Genomic DNA, 15,184 nt, shown 5'->3' on the forward strand with positions numbered 1-15,184 from the left:
CCCTCCCCTTTGAACCCGCGCTCCCGGCCCCTGGCGCCTTCCCGCCCAGGCGCCCCCGCCCCCACCCGGCCAAGCACGTGCTGCCCGGGCCCCGAGCGCTTCCCGCCGCACGGGTGGGGGCTGGGCCCACCCCCCGCCCGCTCCCCACCCCCACCGGAAACATTCCTGCCACATTCCTGCAACTGCGAGGCCCAGCCCGCCGCTCCCCACCCCGCCTCCGCGCCGGGCCCAGGGCTTTCCTGCGTCCCCTCCACCGCCGGCTCGCCCCCTGAGGAGGGGGCTGGGCCAGGGCCTCGGCTGACCGGGGAGGAAGAAGGGGAGCAGAGAAAAACATGAGTCACAGCCGTGTGTCACTGGAGCGCATTTCAATTCCCTGCATCACAGGAGGTGTGGAAGGCCGCCTCGGGGACCGGGCGCGGGAGGTGCGCCCGAGAAGGCCCCGGGCCGGCCTGCAGGGCGCGCCTCTCCGCCTGCGCCCTTTCCTCCCCCACCGCCCTCCCCGCCATCTTCCCCTTTGGCTTCCTTCTCGCTCGGTGCAACAAGTCTTTGTTAAGCCGGGCGCCGGGCGGGCCAGGCGTGGCGGAGATGGCCTGCGTGCTCGGCCCCTGCCCTCAAAGCGCTTCCAGGCGACCTCTGGCCCACCTTTTATTTTTATTTACAGTCCCAACGGAAGGGCCCAGGTCCCCAAGTGGGCCTGCGTATCTCCAGAACACCATCTAAGTCACCTCAAGGTATGAAGCCTCCCTTGGGTGTACCTGCCAACGAGCCAATCGTTGGTTTCGCTGGAAGGCTCCACCTTGATCATGGCTCGCTGGTGGCCATTAATAAAACACTTTGGATTTCACAAGTTTCACGTTTGAATTTCACAAGACTTGTATCTCACCAATCAGCCACACGCGGGTTGACACTGAAAGGCACATGCTGACACCTGTCCGCCCAGGAGAAATCTACCATCTCTCTATTTTAGTGAGGGGGCGGCGTGTAGGCCGCGGAATTCTCTAACGAGCGCGTTTCTCTTCACCCCCTGGGCCCGCGTGGACCCCCGTCCACCCCCACACGCCCTGGGGGGGGGGGCCGGGCCCACACGCCCTGGAAGCCCCTAGAGGTGACTCTCCTTGGGACCCCTGTACCAGGGAGGAAGGATACCGCCACCCGTCACCACCCCCCGCCAGAAGCTCCTTCGTGACTCCTCTGTGCGTGCCTTCCCACACCTCCTCCGTCCGGGACTGCGAGGAGTGGGCGGTCGACTCGAGTTCGCAGCCCAGGCCTCCCACACGCCCCTCCCTGCCGTCAGCACCCACCCGCGCGGCAGCGGCGGCTGGCGGGCGGCCGCCCTTTTAAATCCCCGGGCTCATTTGCATGGCCCCGCCCCCTGAGTGACACGGCTGGCGCGGGCGGGCCCGTCCCCCCTGCCCCTGGGTCGCTCTTTTTAAGCTCCCCTGAGCCGGTGCTGCGCTCCTCTAATTGGGACTCCGAGCCGGGGCTATTTCTGGCGCTGGCGCGGCTCCAAGAAGGCGTGAGTTCGCGGCCGCTCCGGTGGCTTCTTTTTTTTATATCTATAATTTAATTAAATTATTTATTTATTGAGGCCGCGCACGGGCCGTGCCCAGCTTCCTGCCCCTCGCCATCCTTCGGGGGAGGGGGAATATTTTTGTCCCCCCGCCTGGCTGTGACACATAAATACCCCGCGGGGGCCTGGGCGGCGAGCACGCGGCGGCGGCGGTCTCTGAGCGCCTCTGCTCTCTCTCCCGGTTTCAGATCCGCATTTGCTACCAGCGGCGGCCGCGGCGGAGCCAGGCCGGTCCTCAGCGCCCAGCACCGCCGCTCCCGGCAACCCGGAGCGCGCACCGCAGGCCGGCGGCCGAGCTCGCGGTGAGTCGTCCCCGGGGCCCGCGGCGGCGGCGGCGGAGGGGGGCGCCCGCGCCCCCGCCCGCACGTCGCCCCTCCTGCGAGCCGCCCGGGGCTGCAGCGCGCGCCGCCGGCTTTATTCCCAGGCCGGGGCGGCGCGAGCCGGCGGCGGGGGAGGGCCGCGCGGCGCGGGGGCGGGCGACGGGGCCCGGCGGCGCGGGGAGGACGCCCGCACCCCTTCCCCCGCGCCGCGGGCGCCCTGCGGGGGGCGGGGACCCGGGAAAGGCGCGCGGTGGGGGAGGGGGCGCGCAGCTGCGGCGAGCGCGAGTTGTGCACCCGGCGGAGCCCGGAGGAGCCCGGCGCACCTCGCGCGGCGGCCGCTCCCGCTGGAGCCGGAGCCCGAGCCCGAGCCCGGGCCCGGGTGAGGGGCGGGGAGAGACACGGGCTGCGGCGCGGCAGGAGAGTGGGGGGTCGGGCGCCCCCCGCAGCTCAGGGAAGTTCTGGAAGTGAGGGGGATGGGGAGGAACCCCGAAATTCGGCCCTACGCCCTCTCGGCCTTTCTCTCGCGCCCCCTCCGCAGATGAGGCCGGAGCGCGGGCCTGGGTTTGGGGCTTCACCCCGACCCCACCTCTGGCCTGGCCCGCGCCTCTTCAGCCCCAGGGGCCGGGCCTGCCCTCCGCCCCCACAAACTGGTTTCGCTGCTTTGCTGGGCTCTGTTGGAACTAGTCCCTTTGACTCCCCGTTTCTATTTTATTTTCTTCTGGGGCTTTATTTTGCGGGGAGGGGACGGAGGGAGGGGGCTTTCTTCCTCTCCCCCGCGCCCGCGCGCGCCAGGTTTCCTGCCCCAAGGCGGGCTTGGGTGCCCCCTCTGGCAGGAAGTGGGGCCGGGTGCACCCGCGTGGCGGTGCATGCGGTCGGGGTGCGCTGCTTTCCCGCGCCTGCAGGAGCGGCCTGCGCCCCTCCCCCCGCGCGCCCTGGCCCCGGGTCCCGCCGGCCGGCCTGCAACGGCCGGGCGCAGACACTTGCAGAGTCACCCTCGGGCCGGGTCTGGAGCCTGATGCCTCAGGGGTTTAGCCCTAGCCGCTAGGCGGGTAGGCAAAGTGTCGGGTTGAAAGGGTCTCCGGGAACCTACTTTTTCCTGCTCGCCAACTTGCTGTGTGACCTTAGGCAACTCAAGGCTTCTCTGGGCTACTTTTTTACGGGGGACGGGGAAGAAAACAAGGGAACCCCCAAGATAATTTCCTAGGGCCTTTCCTGCAGAGTCCTTAAGTATTTGAGGAGCACAGTTTGCATGCACAGTGTATGGAGGAGACAGGCTTGAGGCCCAAGCGGGCTTATTACAAAGTGAGGGATTGGGGTTAGGCCCTAAATGTAGTTCCTCCAAGACAGGCCTCTGATGTTCAGAAACAGGTGGAAAAGACGAGCGTTTCTTGGCCTTACTGGAAAGGGCCTCGGGCCTTCATTTAGTTCTTGGGGGGTTGGCTGGGGGGATTAAAGGGTCCCCAGCAGCAAGAGGTGGGGGGAGGCACCAGATGGTATGAGAGCTTCCAGGGAGACCCGCCAAGATCTCCAGGCAGGCCGGGCCAGGCTCTCTGGGATTCCGGACTGGCTTCGCCCAACTGGAACCCCCTCGATGAGGGGGCCCCAGGCAGACCTTATATGAGGTCAGCACTCGTTTAGTTGATTAATTTTGATGTTTAGTTTGAAGGGGGACCTGTGGTGTAATATAAGATTCTAATCACTGCCTGTAATTGCAGAGCAGGCCAAGCCACTAATGACGGAGCAGGATAAATCACCAACCACCTTGTTTAAAAGGGTCTCCAAGTCTGAAACATTATAAGATAGAATAATTACCAAAGTCCTGCTGTCTGGAGGGTCTCTTGATGCTTGAAAATGGAGGTTCTGGGCCCTCTAGAAATCACAAGTTTGCAAAAATGTTTTTTTCCTCTCATTGGGGTAAAAACTCTTTTTCTTCTTTTTTTTTTTTTCTTTTAAATTAGACATGGGAGTCCCACCGTATTGTCCAGGCTGGTCTCGAACTCCTGACCTCAAGCAGTCCTCCTGCTTTGGCATCCCAAAGTGCTGGGATTACAGGCATGAGTCACCTCACCTGGCCCATAAATCATTTTCAAATGGTCTAGTTCTTATTTTGGTTAGAGTGAAGATTTCTTTCTATTATTTTAAGTTTTTCTAAACTATTACCTAGTTTGATCCTTGAAGCAGTCAGGAGGTAGTTCAGGCAGGTACCTTATAATTACCTTGATCTTACAGATTGAGAGGGTTTCAGAAGTGGAGCCGCTTGTCCCACCCCTTACCATGGCAGGCAGGGATTGGTTACTGGAAAAATGTGTAGCCTAGGCCTCCGGCGTCTCATCCATCTGTACCCTGGGGATAAGGACTAGGATGAAGATGTGGAGGACTGTCCTTTCTAAGCCTGTAATACAGGGTATTCCCAAATACAGGTTGCAGGCCCTCCTTCCAATGAGAAGTTTTAGGAAAACTCAAAATTGATGGGGTTAATTAAACCCCAACAGGCCTCTAAGAAGAAGGAAGATGCTAGAAAATGACCAAGAAGGTTTTAGGATGAGCCCTAAACCTCATCCTAAAGGATGAGGGCCAGCCAGGGTCTGTTAGGCCGTGCATTTCAGTTGGAGAATTCCCTACCCATCTGGCAAAGTCCCATCTGACTCCAGTTGGGCAGAGGAGGGGTAAGGGGAAAGAGGAGGGTGGCCTTTGGCTTTGGGCTCACTTTCCTCCCCCACCTCACCCACTAGCTTCAACCATCTCCTCCCTCCCTCAATTATACCAATCTGAATCCTCCAGGGATTTACCCTGGGTGAGAACAGAGAAGAGAGCTGGTGGTGGGCACCACCCCTGGCTGTGTGATTGGCTCTTTTTGGTCCTGAGTCTTGCACCTTGCCAGATAGGCAATATTGTCAGTGAGGTGGGCAGGGGATCAATGTCCATAGCTGCCAGATCGCAAGGTCTCATTCTTTCCATTTTCCCACTGAACTGCGTAGGCTGGATTTTCTCTTAAAGAGAAAGGGCAGCAGTTGACTACAGAAGGAGGGGATGCTGGCAATATGTCATATCTCACCTCCCCACACCTTTGTCCCAGGGCGGCCTCACCCATGTAGCTAGGTCTGGGCTGGCTGTACCTCCTGGGACCGCCCCCCCCACCACGCTCCACTGGGGCGGTGTTAAGGCAGGACAACAAAGAGCCCTTCTGAACAGGAGATAGATAAGGAGCTGATTAGGGCCAACGGCCCTTCCCCGCCCTTGGTAGCATCTGGGGGTGGGCAGACCCCTCCATCCTGGGCAGAGTAGGAGGCCTGGGGGCCCATGGGAGCACAGTTTTCTGCAGTGTGCCTTGAAGGTGTGGGTGATGAGGGGGTAGAAAGTGGCTGAAGCGAGATGTTTGTCTAAAAGCACTTTTCTGTCTCCCAGCATCCCAGCCATCACTCTTCCACCTGCTCCTTAGAGAAGGGAAGATGAGTGAGTCGAGCTCGAAGTCCAGCCAGCCCTTGGCCTCCAAGCAGGAAAAGGACGGCACTGAGAAGCGGGGCCGGGGCAGGCCGCGCAAGCAGCCTCCGGTGAGTCCCGGGACAGCGCTGGTAGGGAGTCAGGTGGGTGTCCAAACCTTTGCTTCACTTGGTTTACCCTTTGGGGCTAGGGAGGTGCCTGGAGTTTCATTCAGCAGGCGAGAACATGCATGGAGGGTGCAGAATGATTCTGCGCAGTAAGCGTGTGAGTGTGTCTTCCCACCTGTGTGTACTCCTGCCCCACTTGCAACCCTGGTCAGATCTCTAGAGACCCCAGGAGAGAACCGGGGGCCAAGGAATTCAAGATAAATTCTGAAGCCAGTGGCAAAAAGTCCAAACCTAAAGCACCCCAGAGGTCACATGGCCAGTGCTTAAAACACTCGCCTTTTTCTTAATTTCCAATCCACTGTGGACCAGTAATTTTAAAATGCAGTAAAGACGAATGAACAAAAATGAACATAGAAGCCCAGGGTTTTTAATCATTAGATTCAGTGCACGTAAAATGATTTTTGTCAATTTGCTGTAAAGTTGCTGAATACTTATGGTCGATTCTTGTACTTCCTCATCTCAGGTGAGAAACGGGTGCCTGCGTGGGCCAGCACTTGTTTGTGCACAGACCAGTTATGAGTAGTTCTGGAATGGGCATTGCCCCTGGCTCTTTAGATGGAAATTGAAGCCCAAGAAGTCAAAAATGTTGGGGAGTTGGTGGCAGTGACCCTCAGAACCCTGGTGCTGCTCTCCCCACAAAGTCCTCATAGAAGGATGAGGCTGCCAGCCTGGCGTTGTGGGGCACCCTAGGGAGCATGGCCACTTGGGCTTATGGGGGACCCCATATTGGCCTCTTACAGAGGCAGCTGTCACCCAAGTGAAGGGTGGCTGTTGGTGAAGCCCAGTTACTTCCCTTCCCTGGGTGAGAGGTAAGAGGAGTTGAGTTTGACCTCTGCCCCTTAAACATGATACAGGTTGTTCACCTGCAGGTTTTCCCTGTCCGTACGGTGGAGAGTGGTCTGTGCTGACCTGGGCCTAGGGAGACACGAGCTGTGAGGATTCTGCTGTGTTGGAATTCGGCAGCCACCTTCAGAGCCTGGGGTGGGGTCATTTGTCCTCTTAGCCTAGCTCCCTCAGCCTCCCCTCCTACCCCACCTGTTAGCCATGGTCAGTGGGAGGTGTCAGGAGGGGTGCAGGGTTACTGGACCCTGGTTATAGACAGACCATGGGGGGCCCCCTAGGAAACAGTAGGTGGCGCGCCTTCACCACACACCTTATATGCATTATGCAGCAGCTTTTTATTCTATCTACGGCTTATTAAAATTTCAGTGGGAATGATGGCAGGGATCTCTGGAGTCCGGCTATAATTCCCCTTCTCTGGGGGCAGCCTGGATGGGCTCCAGGTTTGCAAGTGCAGGCAGGGAGTGTGTGTCCAGCATAGGTCATCTGAGAGGGTGGGCAGTGATCATGGCCCAGTGCTAGATAACCATACATTACCCATTTAATCTCCATGACACCCGGCAAGGGAAGTCTTCACCATTTATAGATGAGGAAACTGAGGCTCCAGCATTAAGTGTCCCACCCAAGATCAGTGTCAGAACTGAGACTTGGGCAGAGCCACCTAACAGTGTCTTTTTGTCCCCAGAATGCCTTTCCTAGGGGTCTTCTGGGCTCTTGGCATTTTGCATCTTAGAAACTTGCAGGGAAGCAAGGGGAGAGGTGGGAGGCACTTTGCAAAGATGCTCAAACTGGAGCTTTGGATCCTGAAGGGATTCCTAGGTCAGGGATGGTTTTTGGTTCTTGGTTCTTGCTGACTTAACCTTGTTGAGGAGGCAGAGGGCTGTGTCTTCTGAGGGGGTGGAAACAGGTGATGACTGTCCCTGACTACCCACTCTGTCTTTACAGAAGGAGCCCAGCGAAGTGCCAACACCTAAGAGACCTCGGGGCCGACCAAAGGGAAGCAAAAACAAGGGTGCTGCCAAGACCCGGGTGAGACTTGAGATGGGACTACCCCTGGGTGGATGACTAGCAGAGGATCCTCTTGTTGGCACCATGGCCACGGCTGTGGGGAGGTCTGGGAAGGGGCTCGGTCATCTCAGTTGTGTACCCCCTTCCCTGGTACAGGGATGGCAGTGAGTCTTTGCTAACTGGGGAGAGTGGGGCGATGACTAAGGTCTTACTTCTGGGGGGTTGGTCCTGCCCAGGACACTGCGGAGATCAGGTCAGAAGTCCCACAGCTTTCCTGATCTAGAGAAAGGCAGAGTGGGGAGAATGGAGGGTCCCTGCCAGTCCCTGGGCTGAGAATGTTACCTTCTCTTGGGGTTCCCTGGAGCCTGAAGGGGTGGGGACAAGCAGCAAAGGCCAGATTCACAGTGGTATTAGCCTTTCAGAAAAGTTGTTTTGTTTTTTTATTTTATTTTTTCTAAGACACGACTCATATCCTCTGAGTCATGGGCGGAGGTGGGAGTAGGGGGCGTGTGTGTATGTTGAGGGGGCAAATGTGGCTGGCCAGTCATCGCCAGCTGGACTTGGGTGGGCCTGTTGGGTGAGAGTGTTGGGTCACCCTGAACAGGCAGGTAGGTCTGCCCCCCATCACTATTGGGCATCGGGTGAGCACTGATGGGCATTTTGGACTTAGGAGATATTTTCTCTAACCCTCTAGAAAACCACCACAACTCCAGGAAGGAAACCAAGGGGCAGACCCAAAAAACTGGTAGGTGAAGAAGCAGACTACTGCTTGCCTCCTGGGCTCTTTTGAGTGAGGGTGTTGAGTACACAGTACCTGATGCTATGCACCCCCTATGGAAAGGCTCTCCCTGACCTGCTGGGACATCAGATTTTACAGAAGTCCAGAGAGGGGAAGGTACCTGGCCTGGGCTGTGCCCATGAGAAGTGAGGGGTCCCAGGTACAAATCAGACCACATTCCCCTGCCCTGCCCTGCCCTAGTTGTGTGTGGGGGTCCCTCCCTCTCCTGCTCCTAGAATACTCAGAACTTCTAGGGGAGATCTTGGAAGTCATCTAGCCTGTGTCCCCCTCAATTAGAGATGAGGAAAGGAAGCCATAGGGGGAAGGTTTGTCCTTCCTATGATCCTCTGCAGAAGAGAAACAGCGAAGGAGCTGGGCCCTGGGAGGGGTCGGTGCTGGAGTTCTGATGTGAGCCACCACACTGCACTGGAGGGCACCATCCAATTCTGGGTCCCCAGACAGCTGGTGGAAAGGCTCAGTGGGCTGAGTCAAGAAGCTGCCTCTAGGGGGCCACTGCAGTTAGGGTCACCCCAGCCTTCCAGCTCCTGGCCCTCTCCTACCCCCAGCCTGCCCCCTCAAATCCCTGAAGCTGTCATTCCTTGAGCTGAGCCACTGCTGGGGTGGGGGGGTTAGGGGGTGCTGCTGGCCAGGCCCCAAGAGTGAGTAACAGGAAACAAGTTGTTTTGGAGTTTGTGCCTGGCACGGGGGCTGTAGCCCCGTGTGGTGTCCCGACATTCCCGCCCAGTGAGTGAGCCCCGGCGGCACACACTTCCCCTTCCTCCCCACCCCGGCCTAGGGTCAGCCCTCGGCCACCCCGGAGGGCCAGGGCACCACAGCACAGCATCTGCCCCTGTGGGCCAAGGACCTGGTTCCCCTGCACCCACCAGCGGGCTCTTGCACCTTCCAGCCACCCCTTCCCATTTCCTCCCCCAGCCACCTCTTCCCCCACCTCCTCTTCTCCCCTAGGGAGTCAGTCACATCCTGAAGCTCAGTGCTGCCCTGAGCTCTGCCCTCCGTGGGCCTGGGGGCCAAGGGGGCTTGGCTCCTGGCTCTGGGTGAGAGCAGCATGTGTGTGGGGTTTTTTCCTCCTTTTAAATTCTTTTTATGAATGAAGCCGGGCCGTGGAGGTTGCTGAGTCACCCACACACTCAGCCCTGACTCATCCCTCTTCAGGAGAGCCAGGGAGTGCAGGGAGCGGGTGGGGGCCAGCCTCTGGGGGTGGAAGAGGGGGACCGGGCCAGAGCTCACACCAACAACTGCCCACCTCACAGGAGAAGGAGGAAGAGGAGGGCATCTCGCAGGAGTCCTCGGAGGAGGAGCAGTGACCCATGCGTGCCGCCTGCTCCTCACTGGAGGAGCAGCTTCCTTCTGGGACTGGACAGCTTTGCTCCGCTCCCACCGCCCCCGCCCCTTCCCCAGGCCCACCATCACCACCGCCTCTGGCCGCCACCCCCATCTTCCACCTGTGCCCTCACCACCACACTACACAGCACACCAGCCGCTGCAGGGCTCCCATGGGCTGAGTGGGGAGCAGTTTTCCCCTGGCCTCAGTTCCCAGCTCCTCCCGCCCACCCACGCATACACACATGCCCTCCTGGACAAGGCTAACATCCCACTTAGCCGCACCCTGCACCTGCTGCGTCCCCACTCCCTTGGTGGTGGGGACATTGCTCTCTGGGCTTTTGGTTTGGGGGCGCCCTCTCTGCTCCTTCACTGTTCCCTCTGGCTTCCCATAGTGGGGCCTGGGAGGGTTCCCCTGGCCTTAAAAGGGGCCCAAGCCCCATCTCATCCTGGCATGCCCTACTCCACTGCCCTGGCAGCAGCAGGTGTGGCCAATGGAGGGGGGTGCTGGCCCCCAGGATTCCCCCAGCCAAACTGTCTTTGTCACCACATGGGGCTCACTTTTCATCCTTCCCCAACTTCCCTAGTCCCTGTACTAGGTTGGACAGCCCCCTTCGGCTACAGGAAGGCAGGAGGGGTGAGTCCCCTACTCCCTCTTCACTGTGGCCACAGCCCCCTTGCCCTCCGCCTGGGATCTGAGTACATATTGTGGTGATGGAGATGCAGTCACTTATTGTCCAGGTGAGGCCCAAGAGCCCTGTGGCCGCCACCTGAGGTGGGCTGGGGCTGCTCCCCTAACCCTACTTTGCTTCTGCCACTCAGCCATTTCCCCCTCCTCAGATGGGGCACCAATAACAAGGAGCTCACCCTGCCCGCTCCCAACCCCCCTCCTGCTCCTCCCTGCCCCCCAAGGTTCTGGTTCCATTTTTCCTCTGTTCACAAACTACCTCTGGACAGTTGTGTTGTTTTTTTGTTCAATGTTCCATTCTTCGACATCCGTCATTGCTGCTGCTACCAGCGCCAAATGTTCATCCTCATTGCCTCCTGTTCTGCCCACGATCCCCTCCCCCAAGATACTCTTTGTGGGGAAGAGGGGCTGGGGCATGGCAGGCTGGGTGACCGACTACCCCAGTCCCAGGGAAGGTGGGGCCCTGCCCCTAGGATGCTGCAGCAGAGTGAGCAAGGGGGCCCGAATCGACCATAAAGGGTGTAGGGGCCACCTCCTCCCCCTGTTCTGTTGGGGAGGGGTAGCCATGATTTGTCCCAGCCTGGGGCTCCCTCTCTGGTTTCCTATTTGCAGTTACTTGAATAAAAAAAATATCCTTTTCTGGACTGGAGTCTCCTGTGGTGTGTGCCCCTAAAGCCTGGGGCAGGTAGGATGGGTGACACTTGTGTTCTGGCCCCCATCCTTCAGGCTGCAGGAAGGGAGGGGAAATAGCACTGTAATCACCTCGGGGGAAGGTCATTTTAAGCCTCTTGATGAAATCAAAACCCCTAGCCACAAAACATTTTATTTACAAAATATATACTGAATACTATACATCTGGCCCCATCACCATGGAAACAACTCCAAAGCCTGCCTGGGGTTTTATGCCCAAGCCAAGCCCAGGAGGGCTAGAGAAAGCAAAGGTGTCTACCAGCCGCCCCCATCCCAGAAGGAAAGCCTCTTCCCATGAGTGCCTGTGGGTGGGCGGTGAGCTCAACACCCACAAAGGGCAGAAGGCCTGGGGGCAGTGAGGTGATGGTGAGGGCATGGGAAGCAGATGCTGCTGAGGGTGGGTGGAGGGAGAAATGGAGACCCAGCACCCAGCAGGGGGAGCCAGGTGACAGCAGGGGAAGCAGATGGCAGGACCCCAGGCTCTGAAGGGTGGGGCAAGGGGGTCAGGTCACGTCTTGACATCCAGCAGCGGCATCCGCTTGTGCTGGTAGCCACTCTGCCAGCCATGTACCACCTGTCGGGGAGGAGACCACACCACAAGGCTGGGCTGTGTTCCCTGGGAGTCTGCAGCACCCAGTTACAGCCCAAGAAAGCAGAACCAGGCTCTGGTTTCAGTGTGGACGAGTATGGCTGGGAACAGGGCTGACCCCCACCTTGCCTCATTCTCCCCCTGGCCCCCAAGTGCTCACCTTGGGGTCTCCCATGTCAGAGAGCAGCTCCTGCTCAGCCTCATGCAGTTCCTCAGCTGGGTCATAGCTGTACATGGGGAGCAGGTGATGGCGCAGCCGGTCCACCCTGGGGAGCAGGGGAGGGGACTCAGCTAGGAGGTCCCCCAAACCCTCATCAAACACCTGGCTGCCCCGTCTCTCCTCCCTTTCCCAGGCAGGGGCAATTCCAGTGGGTGCCTTTTGGGACACACTATACCTCCAAGAATACAACCCTGGTTCTACAAAGGGGCTTTCCCCAGTGAGTAACCTGAGGCTGGGGCAGGGAAAACAAATCACAGGCTTGTATCAGGATGGCTGAGGGACATCTTACAGAAAAGTCAGAGCCTATGAGCAGGAATTTCAGAACGGGTGTGGGGTTAGGGCGGGTGGGGGACAGGGACACTCACCGCTTTTTCTTCTGTACATACATTACCTGCAACAGAGACACAGCACTGTGGGGGCTGCTGAGCCCAGGAAGGCCCACAGGCAGAGAGAGGCCCACCTCCACACCCTTCACTCCCTTAACAGGACAGTAGGGACTCTGTGCAGACTGGACCAGGCCCACCCAGCCCCTGCCTTAGCAAAGCTGTGGGTGTCTGTGTGTGTATATGAGGGCTCCTTACCACAGCCACCACCACCCCGACCAGGGTGATGAGGAAGAAGGGCCCCAACACATAGCCCACCATGGAGTCGCTGTTGGCCTGGGGGGCATTGGGCACAGTGGTGTTACTCATGACATCAGCAGCCGGAGGGCTGGGTGGTCAGCATGGGCAGTGGCGCTTCGGGAGGGCGCCTCCACTGGGCTCCCTGGGGAGGAGGAAGGGAGGTTATCAGTTGCACCCAGGTGACATCCAGACTCTGGATCCCTCCCCCAGAGCTGAAGATCTATGAAAACTGGTCCCAGGTCAAATCCTGGGAGGAGGGATCCTCCAGGTAGATGTACTGGGTGTGACCCTCCAGTGAGTCTTGGCAAATCCTGGCAGGAAAGGGGATCAAGGGAAGGCCTGGATCCAGGGCTGAGTCTTGCCCAACTCCTATCCCTAAATCAGGGTGGGGCCCAGCTCAGATGCTGGCCAAACATTTACAAGTCTCAGCTTCTGGGGAAAGAAGCTGGTGCCTGCCCCAGCCCTTTTGGGGCACTGGGCTGCCAGCACCTGTCCAGTGGAGCAAAATGGATAAATGAGGTCTAAAGGAAGGACCTGCACTGCAGCCAGGGGTGAGATGGGAGCATCTGAAAGAGCCCGCTTCCATCCTGGTCCAATTCCACTTCAAGCGATGGGCTCCATGCCTGAGTTCTATGCCCTTGTCCCTGGTGTCACCTCAGACATACAGCCCAAACACCCTCTCCCCCATCTGTCTCGTGTGCCAGGGTGGACACGAGTGGGTAAAGCTGGATTGTATCTTCAAGATGATGTCACCTTCCTCTTGTCTCCACCCGGGGCTCCGCCCAGGTCCCTCCCCTCCTGGCCTGAGCTGACAGGCAGAGGTGGAGAGGGTCAGTCCCCATCGACAGAAGCAAAGAGATCGTCCTGGGGCAGTTTGCACGCTGATGGCCCAAGGTCCGCGACCCAGGTTCGCTTGAGTCTGTATCAGAGGGCAAGGTATGAACGACCTACCCCCGTGTCCGTAGGGCACGGGGCATCGAGCTTGCCCTTACCCAGTCGTATGCTCATCGTCCCAGGTCAAGGGGGCATGCCAGGGTGGGGAGGGCGTCAGGCCGCTGCTAGGATGCGGGCCAGCAACAGCGGACAGGAGGTGGTTCCCACGGCGCTGGGAGGCTCAGGCCGGAGGTGGGGGTGTTGGGGGATGCGGATGGGCCGCCCCGCGCCCGAACATCCTGGAAGCCCGTCACCCGAGGCGTGGACCCGTGCCGGCGCTCTGCAGCCCAGCCGGCCTGGCCATGCCTTACCTCCCACCGCTGCAGCCCCGACAGGAACGCCCTCGGTTGGCTCCCGGGCCCCGGAAAAGCCGTCAGGCGCGTGATCAAAGGACCCGGGGAAATGGGCCGGGCCTCAGCACCCGGGCGCAGCCAATCCGGTAGCAGAAAGCCGGTGGCCTGGAGATTTCTGGAGCCGCCAATCCGGAGGCGGGGGTGGGCGGTGCGAAGGCGGGGACAGCGGGGCTTGCAGGGTCCGCCCGGCGGCGGCAGGGGGCAGCCGAGGGCTGCGTAGTGGGGGGAGGAGAACGCGACGCGGGGCCGGACGGGGTAGGGCGGGGCGCGCGCAGTTTTCCGGCGGCCCCTGGCCCGCCCGCGCCTGGAGCTCCGATTCTGGGAGGTCCCCGGCGCCCACTTCATTCACCCCTCTCGTTGCAGCCAGAATAGGGTCGCGCCGCGCTCTAACGTTGAGCCCAGGCCCTTCGCGGCAAGACCCTGCTCCGGGCCCACTCGGCCTCCGTCTGTGTTTGTTCCCTGGCCTTCGGGCTGTGCTCGGCTGGTAGAGTACGGCAGGTCTGGGCTACCGAGGGCCCTGTCACGCCCACCCTCTCTGCGCCTGTCTTAACGTCTGTAAAACAAGCTGTGTGAGGATTATTATTATTACTTTTTTTTTTGAGATGGAGTCTGTCTCTGTCGTCCAGGCTGGAGTGCAGTGGCACGATCTCAGCTCACTGCAATCTCTGCCTCCCTGGTTCAAGCTATTCTCTTGCCTCAGCCTCCCGAGTAGCTGGGACTACAGGTGTGCACCACCATGCCTGGCTAATTTTTGTATTTTTAGTAGAGAGGGGGTTTCAACATGTTCGCCAGGATGGTCTCTTAACACCTGACCTCAGGTGATCCACCTGCCTCAGCCTCCTAAAGTGCTGGGATTACAGGCGTGAGCCACTGGGCCTAGCCGGATTTTACTTTCTTTTCTCCTAAGAGAGAACACCCTTGTGAGCTAGGCAGGGCAAGTGGAGCAATCGCAATTTGCAGATGAGTTAATTGATGCTCAAGCAATGAGATGACTTCTCAGGGCCCTTGGCCTGATCATTAAGGGCAGGGTGGGATGAGATGACAGGTGGGCCTCTCTTCTTGGACAGCTCTCTGCTGACAGCTGCCCCAGAGCTACATTTGAGGCCTGGTGTCTTGCTGTGTTCAGGCTTCATATCTGATGAGAGTACCTCCAAGTATAGCCGGGAAAACTGCAGCTCTGCCTTCCCTCTTCATGCAGCTACCGTTTCAGGAAGCGGGAGGCTAGGGTGGGGTTGAGACTACATTGTGCTACCATGCTCGAGTTTTGACTGCCTCCTGATCCATGCTGCTGTGGTTAGTGCCTGGACTTGTCTGCCCACTTCAGCTAATGCCTCACTCATCCTCGTGTCCTCCAGCTCTGGATCCACTGAACAAACCATAAAAGCAAGACCTGAAAGGATTGAACTATTTTCAGTTAACTTTTAGAATGAAGCTCAAGAAGATTTATAGGAAGGCAAAAATATCCAGTTTTTATAATATCTGACATCCATTAAAAAATGGAACCTGGTGGCCAGGTGTGGTGGCTCATGCCTGTAATCCTAGCACTTTGGGAGGCCGAGGTGGTGGATCACCTGATGTCAGGAGTTCGAGACCAGCCTGGCCAAAGAGGTGAAACCCCCATCT

At 58.8% G+C, this 15,184-nt stretch overlaps 2 protein-coding genes and 1 long non-coding RNA gene across 13 annotated transcripts in view; 2 read left to right on the forward strand and 1 right to left on the reverse strand.

Moving 5' to 3' along the window:
- The first annotated feature begins 1,285 nt into the window (after window positions 1-1,285).
- Window positions 1,286-10,797, forward strand: HMGA1 (high mobility group AT-hook 1). 8 transcript variants are annotated; one of them, XM_034961880.3, is made up of 6 exons: window positions 1,286-1,516; window positions 1,759-1,872; window positions 5,296-5,474; window positions 7,284-7,367; window positions 8,041-8,091; window positions 9,396-10,797. In XM_034961880.3, exons 3-6 carry the CDS (start codon window positions 5,340-5,342, stop codon window positions 9,447-9,449), a joined length of 324 nt encoding a protein of 107 aa, XP_034817771.1. In that variant the 5' UTR covers window positions 1,286-1,516; window positions 1,759-1,872; window positions 5,296-5,339; the 3' UTR covers window positions 9,450-10,797. The 8 variants fall into 8 exon arrangements, with proteins under 8 accessions (XP_034817771.1, XP_034817773.1, XP_034817774.1 ...); XM_034961882.3 differs by having other exon boundaries at window positions 1,360-1,516; window positions 5,296-5,441; XM_034961883.3 differs by lacking the exon at window positions 1,759-1,872 and having other exon boundaries at window positions 1,386-1,516; window positions 5,296-5,441.
- A 163-nt stretch (window positions 10,798-10,960) lies between these two features.
- Window positions 10,961-13,675, reverse strand: SMIM29 (small integral membrane protein 29). 4 transcript variants are annotated; one of them, XM_034961887.4, is made up of 5 exons: window positions 13,520-13,675; window positions 12,294-12,417; window positions 12,018-12,043; window positions 11,593-11,698; window positions 10,961-11,417 (listed from the first exon to the last, which is right to left on the reverse strand). In XM_034961887.4, the coding sequence occupies exons 2-5, from the start codon at window positions 12,342-12,344 to the stop codon at window positions 11,352-11,354; spliced, it is 249 nt and encodes an 82-aa protein (XP_034817778.1). In that variant the 5' UTR covers window positions 12,345-12,417; window positions 13,520-13,675; the 3' UTR covers window positions 10,961-11,351. The 4 variants fall into 4 exon arrangements, with proteins under 4 accessions (XP_034817778.1, XP_034817777.1, XP_014200803.2 ...); XM_034961886.3 differs by having other exon boundaries at window positions 12,234-12,417; XM_014345317.5 differs by having other exon boundaries at window positions 12,234-12,417; window positions 13,268-13,590.
- Window positions 13,030-15,184, forward strand: part of LOC129397951 (uncharacterized) — a 31,303-nt gene continuing 29,148 nt past the window's right edge. The window contains exon 1 of the long non-coding RNA XR_008625600.2: window positions 13,030-13,211. This is a non-coding gene — a long non-coding RNA (uncharacterized LOC129397951). The remainder of the gene's footprint in view (window positions 13,212-15,184) is intronic.

Source organism: Pan paniscus, chromosome 5 (genome assembly GCF_029289425.2).
Source record: "Pan paniscus chromosome 5, NHGRI_mPanPan1-v2.0_pri, whole genome shotgun sequence".
Lineage (NCBI taxonomy): Eukaryota > Metazoa > Chordata > Mammalia > Primates > Hominidae > Pan > Pan paniscus.

Coding starts and splice junctions, on each gene's coding strand:
- HMGA1 (XM_034961880.3), top strand. CDS start 5,340: ATGAGTGAGTCGAGCTCGAAGTCCAGCCAGCCCTTGGCCTCCAAGCAG. Junction 5,475..7,283: donor CAGCGCTGGTAGGGAGTCAG/GTGGGTGTCCAA, acceptor CTGTCTTTACAG/AAGGAGCCCAGCGAAGTGCC. Junction 8,092..9,395: donor GGGGCAGACCCAAAAAACTG/GTAGGTGAAGAA, acceptor CCCACCTCACAG/GAGAAGGAGGAAGAGGAGGG.
- SMIM29 (XM_034961886.3), bottom strand. CDS start 12,344: ATGAGTAACACCACTGTGCCCAATGCCCCCCAGGCCAACAGCGACTCC. Junction 12,044..12,233: donor TCGGGGTGGTGGTGGCTGTG/GTAAGGAGCCCT, acceptor TCTCTGTTGCAG/GTAATGTATGTACAGAAGAA. Junction 11,699..12,017: donor TATGTACAGAAGAAAAAGCG/GTGAGTGTCCCT, acceptor CCTGCTCCCCAG/GGTGGACCGGCTGCGCCATC.